The sequence below is a fragment of the Triticum aestivum genome, chromosome 5D (assembly GCF_018294505.1).
Source record: "Triticum aestivum cultivar Chinese Spring chromosome 5D, IWGSC CS RefSeq v2.1, whole genome shotgun sequence".
Taxonomy (NCBI): domain Eukaryota; kingdom Viridiplantae; phylum Streptophyta; class Magnoliopsida; order Poales; family Poaceae; genus Triticum; species Triticum aestivum.
Genome location: NC_057808.1, coordinates 218172469 through 218181854, shown reverse-complemented (window position 1 = coordinate 218181854; position 9386 = coordinate 218172469). Strand labels below are relative to the sequence as shown.

The 9386-nt window shown below is 51.1% G+C and overlaps 1 protein-coding gene across 2 annotated transcripts; it reads left to right on the top strand.

The window, feature by feature from the left end:
• The first annotated feature begins 276 nt into the window (after positions 1-276).
• Positions 277-4408, top strand: LOC123120162 (NAC domain-containing protein 90). Of its 2 annotated transcripts, none has more exons than XM_044540164.1 (4): positions 277-1018; positions 3161-3491; positions 3577-3902; positions 3989-4408. In XM_044540164.1, exons 1-4 carry the CDS (start codon positions 947-949, stop codon positions 4229-4231), a joined length of 972 nt encoding a protein of 323 aa, XP_044396099.1. In that variant the 5' UTR covers positions 277-946; the 3' UTR covers positions 4232-4408. The 2 variants fall into 2 exon arrangements, with proteins under 2 accessions (XP_044396099.1, XP_044396100.1); XM_044540165.1 differs by having other exon boundaries at positions 281-1018; positions 3281-3491.
• Positions 4409-9386: the final 4978 nt, after the last annotated feature.

The window sequence follows — 9386 nt, the reverse complement described above, 5'->3', positions numbered from 1 at the left end:
AGTACTCATGAAGAAGTTGTGATCAATCCTATGGCTATTTACCCTGGTTCCCCATTCCCCTAGAACGCGGATGGATTACACGGACCGAATATAAACGCAGATCGAATGCAAAATAGTAAGCGAGGAGGTGAAAATAGGGCTTACCGCTATTGCCGAAGTGCTGCGGGTGATGTTGTTGATGCTAGTGATGGAGGTCAGTAATCGCCTTGTTGTTCTCCGATACGCTGAATGTCACCGTTGGTGTGAGTGGGAGAGTGGAGAGAGAGAGCGGTGAGGTAAAGTGAGGGTAATTATTGTCAGTGCTTTGAGGAACAACACGACTTCTCGAGTGTGGCTCCTCACGTGCAGACGCCGCCGCCCACGTGCAATACGCGGCCCTGGATGTGGAAAAACTGCCGATTCAGGGGTTCCTTAGAGGGCCTGGCTGAGAGGTGCTTTAAACATTGTGCAATGCAGGCCAAACAGTGAACACAAATAACCAAACATGCCATTTTCTTCCCGCGCGGGCCTGTTTGGGCCTAATGCAGGCAACCAAACACGCCCTTAGAGGATGGTGCGACGATATGCAAGACATTCAGCATTTACCCCCCCACTCCTGCGACGCGCCCCGCGCGCGTCACTGGAGCCCTAGGTTGGCCGCCGGTGCTCCTCTCCTCCCCCTAGCCGCCGCCGGAGGGCGTCCGCCGTGCGAAGCCCGTGCGACGCGGCACCGACGGGGCCTCTTCTTCCCTTCCCCGTTCGTGGTGGTGGCAGCACAGTTCAGTAGCTTGGCGGCGCGGGGTGCGGTGTCCAGCGGGGCTCCTGGCAGCGGGGACGTCTGGATCCGGTGGCTGCTGGGCTGGGAGGCGGTGGTGGCGGCGGTTCGGTCGGGGTCAGCCAAATCTGGATCTCGATTGGTGGCAGGCGGCGTGGCTGGTGGTTCTGGTGGGGGTCCTGCTCGGTGGGGATGGCCTGGTGGGAGCAGCCGCGGCTAGGAGGGCTGGTGCTCTGCCCCTCCTCAACCGTGGGACTCGCTGTGGTGAGCCTACTTCGGCCTAGCTTGGGGGTCCAACAGGGTGCGCCGACCAGGTGTTGGGGGGGGGGGGGGCAGCGAGGCCGTGGTCGCCACCTACTTCCTAAGGTGGGCACGACCTGGGTTGGGCTACCCGAGGTCCGGCTGCCCGATTCTCGGTAGTGTGGGGTCGGGTGCCGGACGGGCGGCTATGGACAGGGGTCAGGGTAGCCGCCGTCCGCTCGTCCGTTCGTGGTTCTGTTGTCGGTCTAGGACCGGGGCCAGCTTTGGCCGGGGTGTCTTCATAGGGACCGGCGATCTTCTCGGGCTGTGGAGTTCTTCCTCGACATTATGGTCAAGCTATAGGGCCTAGGGATGACGGTTCAGCAAAAGTTGCACAAGGCCTTGTCCATTGCTGGCGGCGACGATGTCTACGGACGTTGTTTTCCTTTGGAGGCGCTACTCACGGGCCATCGTCCCTAGGCAATCCGACATCCTCCCTGTTGCAGCGTCCTCATGTGCATAACGTTTTCCTCGGTGATGTTCATCTGATGTCTCGATACCTAGGTTCCTCTAGGGGCTTCTTATCACCGGAAATGCATCTCTTTGTGACCTTGGCCTCTTTTAGACGGCAGTCTGCTCGGTGTGCAAGGTCATCCCAGGACTGGGGGGTTGCTGGGATCGGTGTCATGCGGGTAGGCTGCCGGAGGTATTCTTTAGTCAAGTTGCGTCGGTGTAGTCGCCGGTCGCCAGTAATGCTCTCTCGGTTGGTTTGTGGGGCGCCAGCAAATGTCGTGCTTGACCTTATCAAGTTGACGACTACATCCGTGGACGCCGCTTCCCTCCTTGGAGGCGTCGTTTATTGGTCCTTCCTCCGTCGAACTGATGGTTTCTTAGTTCTCCTGGCCCGTCGCTTGAAGTGTGCCTAGGAGTGGTGGCCTTTTGGGTATATGCAAGGCATTGACGCAGCGGAGGAGGATCTGGAGTAGCTTGGTGGACTCCAGCCTAGTGAAGCACAGTTGGCGTGTGTGTGTGTGTGTGGTGTGCGTGCGTGGTGCGGTGCGTCTTTCGCGTGCTGCTGCCGCCCGTGCTCACGCCACCCGCCTAGGGCCAGGGGCAGCCATCGCTCACGCACGGGACCTCCAGGCACTCTTCGGGTTGTGCGCGTCCTTGGGCACTAGGGTGGGGCCACCGTGGCGCGACTACAGTGGCGGGTACGACGACGAAAGAGCGCCAGAGCGGCGAGAATGGAGAGGTGGTGGCGTCGGCCGGGATCCAGCTCGTTGGTGGCCAAGGTGGCTAGCTCCTGGCGCCATGGCCTGCTGTTTCAGCCAGTGTATTGCACATGCACATAAGGTGCTCGAGGAAATGCCACAAAGAAAAAGGCTATCATAAAGAAATATTAACACTGTCAAAGCGGGTCCCACATCCAAGTTAATGGTCAACACCATTTGTCTTGACTTTTAGTGCCACGTGGATTTGACCAGCGGGCTTTTCCTGTCAAAAATTGAAATAATTGGCTCCAAATCAGTCATAAGTATTTATTGAGAAAGTTAGTAAGAAAACCGGTAGATTTTTGTTGGGTCCAAAGAATTTCGTAGCAAACCTGAAATTAAACTTCAAATGTGGTGGTTTTTGGTTAAAAAATATTGTGGGCTGGTTTTATGTAATTCACTCCACTAGAGATGGTAGTTCAAACTTCAGACTTTCTCAAGTAATACAATATGTTGATAGATGGTTTTGCAGATAGCTAAAAATATAATTAGTCACACATAAATGTGTCATGTCATTTGCATTTGTTCTAACACTTCAGTACTCTATATTTATCTTTTGTATAGGTCGAAAAAAACCTTCACAATACAAATGATTGCGTGCGTGCGTCGATGTAGAGATCCGGACTACGCTTAGAAAAGAATGTGATGAACCAGTCGACCGAATTAATAAATATTTCAAACATCACTTGCAGGAGTCAAAGACTCGCCCCTGTAAGTGTGTACGCACGCACGTAAGACAAACCAAACCACACGTATGGACACAAGACCACGACCACCGTACGTACCACGTACATATGCGTAGGTGCAGTGAGAGTTAGAGAGCCAGCCACGTACGTGTCACTGTTGCCTACGTGATGGGTTTAGTGGACTAACTAGGTTGATTTCTCACTCCCAGCTGGTCCGCGTCAACCCGGCCGTGGATTTCCCGCACCGTTTACAGATGCACGACCAGTACGGCTGCACGCAAACTTCTCGACCGGCCTCTGCTGTATATATTTACGTCGCTACGTTGCAGCTGATCAAACTCGCGATGATGACGACGACTAGCAGCGGTGGCGCCGGTGGCGATCTGTTAGGCTCCACGCCGGGGTTTCGGTTCTACCCGACGGAGGATGAGCTGCTGGGCTTCTACCTCCGCCATCGCCTCGCCGGCACCACCAGGCCGCACGTCGACCGCGTCATCCCCGTCGTCGACGTCTACAGCCACCACCCTTCCCACCTTCGCTGTAAGTTCATCGTGTCAGTCCAGGCATGCAGCACGCTCTTGTGGCCTGAACTCGCCTGACCATACGACATCTGGTGCACGCGCAGCGATGGCGGGGGAGGCGAGCGTGCAAGACGCTGAGCAGTGGTTCTTCTTCTGCCCCCGGGCTGAGAGGGAGCTGCGCGGCGGCCGGCCAGCGCGCACCACTCCGTCCGGGTACTGGAAGGCCACGGGCTCGCCGTCCTGCGTCTTCTCCTCTTCCTCCTCAGCCGCCGCCGGTAACAGCAAGGTCATCGGGGTGAAAAGGACCATGGTCTTCTACCAGGGCCGTGCGCCCACGGGGGCCAAGACCACGTGGAAGATGAACGAATATAAGGCTGTCGCCGCCGACGACGACACGACGACCGGACACCAGACGACGGCACCTCTCAGGGTACGTGCATATACCAGCTAGCTCTGGCCACTTAATCGCTGATTTGATGCTCTCCATGCCATAATACTTTGATCTTTATTGTTCAGCTGAGGAACGAATTCAGCGTGTGCCGGCTCTACATCAGCACGGGGACGCTAAGGTCCTTCGATCGCCGGCCCCTCAATACTTCCGGCAATGGTCAAGCGGCGGCCCGCCGGCATGCACCGTCGGCAGCCAACACCGCGAGTATCGGACAAGCCGACAACTATCAAGGCTGGAGCACGCTGGTGACCACCAGTACCACTGATGTTGACAATTTCTGCTTCGACATGGATTTCAATCAACTGTAGTATTCTTGGAGCACAACCTACCTTCTGGTGCAGTAGCTTAGATTAGCAGTTCTACTTAACAATGTAGACACTGTTTCTTGCCGTAATCTAGAACAGTTTTGCTACCCTAAAAAAACAGTTTTGCTATATGTAAGTCGCCTAAAATTTACTTTTACGTCGTACTTAATTTCTTTTTCTTTTTCTAATGTGTCAGATTTTGTGTGTGTATTGCGTGATTGTAAGGGTCCTACCTGCATGTGCCCGTGTTGTGTGTGATTGTAACACTCCTATATTTACCCACACTACTTACCCAGCATCGCACTCAAACCCTCTCTTTTTCACAACATCTCCTCTTCCATCTCTCTATTTCACCACCTCTCCCTCGCCATGAACTCCAACCCAAACCCTTTCCCCTGGGGCATTGGATGGAGGGCCTTCTTCCTCGGGTGCTGCTCGATGACCGCAAGAAGTTCGAGAACACCTGCTCGAACTTCAGCAGCATCGAAGACATGCACAAGGAGGCTGACGCTATGACCCAGCCAAGGGCGCAATGACAATGGACATCCTGCGTCGGGCCATGAATCAGGTAGACTCCGGCAACGCCGTACAGAGGGAAAGATGGACCAAGTACAAGGAGTACAAGGCGCCTCAAGACTAGCGCACCATGGCGTACTGGACTAAGACGTTCATGTCGTCGGAGCATGACAACGACGCGGTGCCGATGGTGGCCAGGGCGCCGGCGGCAGGTGACTGTGCAAGACCCATCGTTCTTGACGAAGATGATGACAAAGATAAGAAGATGGCTATGCCCCCCCCGCTCAACGCACTCCAGGGTGGCCGTGGCTAGACAAGAAAGTTTGTACCCCAATCTGATGTAGGGTGGAACCCTAGGGGCCGATCTTTCACGAAATGGAGAGGGTCCCGCGAAGAACACGAGGAAAAACACTCAAGAACAAGTCCAATCACACATCCACAAGACAATCAAACACACAAGATCCACAAGGTACATGAACAACAAAGAGAAAGATACAAGGTAGAGTTCATCCCAAATCCAAAGGAGATGGGGGCTTGATGATCTAGATAGATCCTTCCCCGATGGGGGTCTTGATATCCCTCGGGATCTTCTCCTAGATGGAGGTCTTGGCCTCCAATGGAGTAGTCTCTCCCTCTCAAGAGGAGAAGGTAGGAGCAAAGCTCACATACAAATGAGCTATCATATTTGCTAACCCTAGAATGGAGGAGGGGGTGAGTATATATAGTGGTAGCCATGAAGGGGTAAGTGAGAGGCGAAAGGGTACATGGGCTTCGGTCTGAGTGCCTGCGCACAGGCAGGGCCGGAAGTTCCGGGCAGGGCTGGAACACTACTGCAGGATGCTGCTAACGCGACACTACGATGAGAGACCCTTCGACAAAACTGTGTGCGATGCCATAATCGCAAACGGTGGTGTACAATAACCATAAAAAGGTGCAAAACGTTTGCGATGGAGGATGCATCAAACACGGTTTAGATTTTAGTTGCGTGTGCGATGCAGGGCATATGGTTCAGCTCAATTAACTGTTTGCGATGAGGAGGAACAAAAAAAAACGGGCAACCAGATGAAGGTGTGTGCGATGTACAGCATACGGTTCACTCGGATGAACTGTTTGTGATTAGGCAACACAAAAGAAACGGTCAGCCCGATCAAGGTGTGTGCGACATACAGCATACGGTTTACTCGGATGAACTGTTTGTGATTAGGCAAGAGAACAGAAACGGTTCAATATAACAAGATGTGTGTGATACGCGGCAAACAGGTCTGTAATCAGAAATGTGTGCGAAGACCAATAATAACACAGACGATTGCTTCTAATAAGACGTATGTGATATGCTCTGTATACACAATATCTACTGGCCATTGTGGGACGGGCAGTCATCCGATACGCCATAAGGATGTGAAGAGGCATTCCTATCAGCAAGGACTAGCTGTTCCATCAGTAGCTCATGTAAGAAAACTATCAAGTTAAGTGTGATCAGGCTGGAGCAGCCATCGGATGGGTGACTGGATGAGAAGTTGTGTCGATGTTAAATTAGCTGATGGGATGGGTCATTTTAGTCAAATGACCGAAATGCCCCATTCCCTCAGCTAATTTAACCTCGAGGTCCTTTTTTTATTTTATTTTATTTTATTTTTTAACACATGTTAAAGAAGGTCTACCACATTACTTTTTGACAATGTGCGATACGTGGCATACAGTTGATCCATCCGACCTATTTGTGATGGAATAGGCCGTGTGTGTTGTGAGCAAACGCTTGCTAGTATTCAACCGTTTGGGATTGATGAATTCATCACCGACGGGTTCCCTAGTGTGGTCCGTGTTCATCTGATTATCATCTACTTCTTGTGCTAGCTCGATGCTAAGTTTCCATTAATTGATGGCGTTTTATAAACACGCCACCGTATCCCACCATTTCCTCACCTGTTGCCCGCCACCCTGCTATATTGCGCATAGGGGGAGCGCGATGCACGGAGGCGACAAGCGCATCCTGTAGCACTTCCACCTTTTCCAAGCATGCCAACCCACCAAAGCGCCGCCTCTGCCATCAACCTCGTCGACGAGGAAAACGAGCAGGCGCCACAGCCCGTCGAGGCCGAGGCGCTCCCGGGCAACGCGATGGAAAACGCCGTGATGCGCGTCACCGCCAGGGTTGAGCAGACCTTTGGCGCATGGCGCTTGAGCGCCGCAGATCAAGATAGGCATGTCAGCGCTGATACGTCTCCAACATATATATAATTTTTGATTGTTTCATGCTATTATATTATCTGTTTTGGATGTTTAATGGACTTTACTATGCACTTTTATATTATTTTTGGGACTAACCTATTAACCGTAGCCCCAGTGCAAATTGCTGTTTTTTTTGCCTATTTCAGTGTTTCGCAGAAAAGGATATCAAATGGAATGAAACCTTCGGGAGAGTTATTTTTGGAACAAACGCAATCCAGGAGACTTGGAATGGACCTCAAGGAAGCAACGAGGAAGCCACGAGGCAGGGAGGCGCCCAGGGGGGTAGGCGCGCCCCCACCCTCGTGGACCCCTTGTGGCTCCACTGACCTACTTCTTTCACCACGAAACCCTATTTCCACCGCCGCAACCTTCTGTACCCGTGAGATCCCATCTTGGGGCCTTTTGCGGCGCTCCGCCGGAGGGGGAATCGATCACGGAGGGCTTCTACATCAACACCATAGCCTCTCTGATGATGTGTGAGTAGTTTACCACAGACCTTCGGGTCCATAGTTATTAGCTAGATGGCTTCTTCTCTCTCTTTGGATCTCAATACAAAGTTCTCCTCGATCTTCTTGGAGATCTATTCGATGTAATTCTTTTTGCGATGTGTTTGTCGAGATCCGATGAATTGTGGGTTTATGATCAAGATTATCTATGAACAATATTTGGTTTTTCTCTGAATTCTTATATGTATGATTTAAATATCTTTGCAAGTCTCTTCGAATTATCAGTTTGGTTTGGCCTACTAGATTGATCTTTCTTGCAATGGGAGAAGTGCTTAGCTTTGGGTTCAATCTTGCGGTGTCCTTTCCTAGTGATAGCAGGGGCAGCAAGGCACGTATTGTATTGTTGCCATCAAGGATAAAAAGATGGGGTTTATATCATATTGCTTGAGATTATCCCTCTACATCATGTCATCTTGCCTAATGCGTTACTCTGTTCTTATGAACTTAATAGTCTAGATGCATGCTGGATAGCGGTCGATGTGTGGAGTAATAGTAGCAGATGCAGAATCGTTTCGGTCTACTTGTCGCGGACGTGATGCCTATATACATGATCATGCCTAGATATTCTCATAACTATGCATTTTTCTATCAATTGCTCGATAATTTGTTCACCCACCGTAGATCATGCTATCTTGAGAGAAGCCACTAGTGAAACCTATGGCCCCCGGGTCTATCTTCCATCATATTATTTTCCTATCAATTTATTATTTCTTCTGTCTTTTATTTTGCAATCTTTACTTTCCAATCTATATCACAAAAATACCAAAAATATTTATCTTATTATCTCTATCAGATCTCACTTTTGCAAGTGGCCGTGAAGGGATTGACAACCCCTTTATCGCGTTGGTTGCAAGGTTCTTATTTGTTTGTGTAGGTATGAGGCGACTTGTGTGTAACCTCCTACTGGATTGATACCTTGGTTCTAAAAAACTGAGGGAAATACTTACGCTACTTTGCTGCATCACCCTTTCCTCTTTAAGGGAAAACCAACGCATGCTCAAGAGGTAGCAAGTGCCGACAGGCTACAGCTCGCCGCACAACATGATTGATGGCGCGCCGCAGAGCAAGCTAGGCGCGTCCACGCTGATAGGCTGCGGCTCGCCGCACGGCGAGACCGTTGGAGCGCCGCAGAGCAAGAGGCGCGACACGCCACACAGCAAGAGCGGATCCATCGACGCTTGCCTGCTGTCAACACGACGTTGCGGCTGGGTACACGTCCCGTCAGTACCCCCATTCCTCGCCAGGAGTGGGCAGAGGCCCTCAATGCCGTACTTGCACCGGACGCCCGCCGCGCTGTTCGCCTTGTCCGTGGCCCGCTGGATGCCAACGCGCTGGTCCGTAGGCTCGACCGCCTCCTTGGCCCAGGTGTCCACCTGGGCGCAGTAGAGGAACATGGCCATCGCATCCTCGAGCTGGTGAACTCCGATGAAATAGCCAACTTGGAGCTCGAGATCGCGCTCCAGATGTACCGCGAGCGTGTCGACTGCTTGGACGAACGCCTGCACGAGTTCAGGCAGAGCCAAGAGCTACCCTAGGCAAGGGCTGCTAGTCATGGTCTTATGGACGCGTTTTATTTTGAAAAGTCGTTTCGACGTGGATAGCTATGTATTCACAACAATCATAGTATTGCTCTGTTTATTGCTCTGTTTCAATGTGTGTACTCTGTTTTCCATTCTTATATGTTCTGTTTCAATGTATGTATATACGCTTTCCATTCTGTATATGTGGATGATAACAGCTAGATTCAAATTAGTATACAAAAACAGATAGAAAATGGAATTCATAATATATATATATTAATTGTTCGTTAGATAATCACAGAATATATATATAATATCATCACATATACGTGATGATACTTAACTACTAGGTACAATGCATAAAATTGAAAACGAACAATACTAAAA

What these genes read in the sequence shown, in the direction of transcription:
- LOC123120162 (XM_044540164.1), top strand. Translation starts at nt 947, where the DNA reads ATGGCCTGGTGGGAGCAGCCGCGGCTAGGAGGGCTGGTGCTCTGCCCC. An exon ending in CAACCGTGGGACTCGCTGTG is followed by an intron (nt 1,019 to 3,160) that starts GTGAGCCTACTT and finishes TCTCACTCCCAG; the next exon opens with CTGGTCCGCGTCAACCCGGC. An exon ending in AGACGACGGCACCTCTCAGG is followed by an intron (nt 3,903 to 3,988) that starts GTACGTGCATAT and finishes TTTATTGTTCAG; the next exon opens with CTGAGGAACGAATTCAGCGT.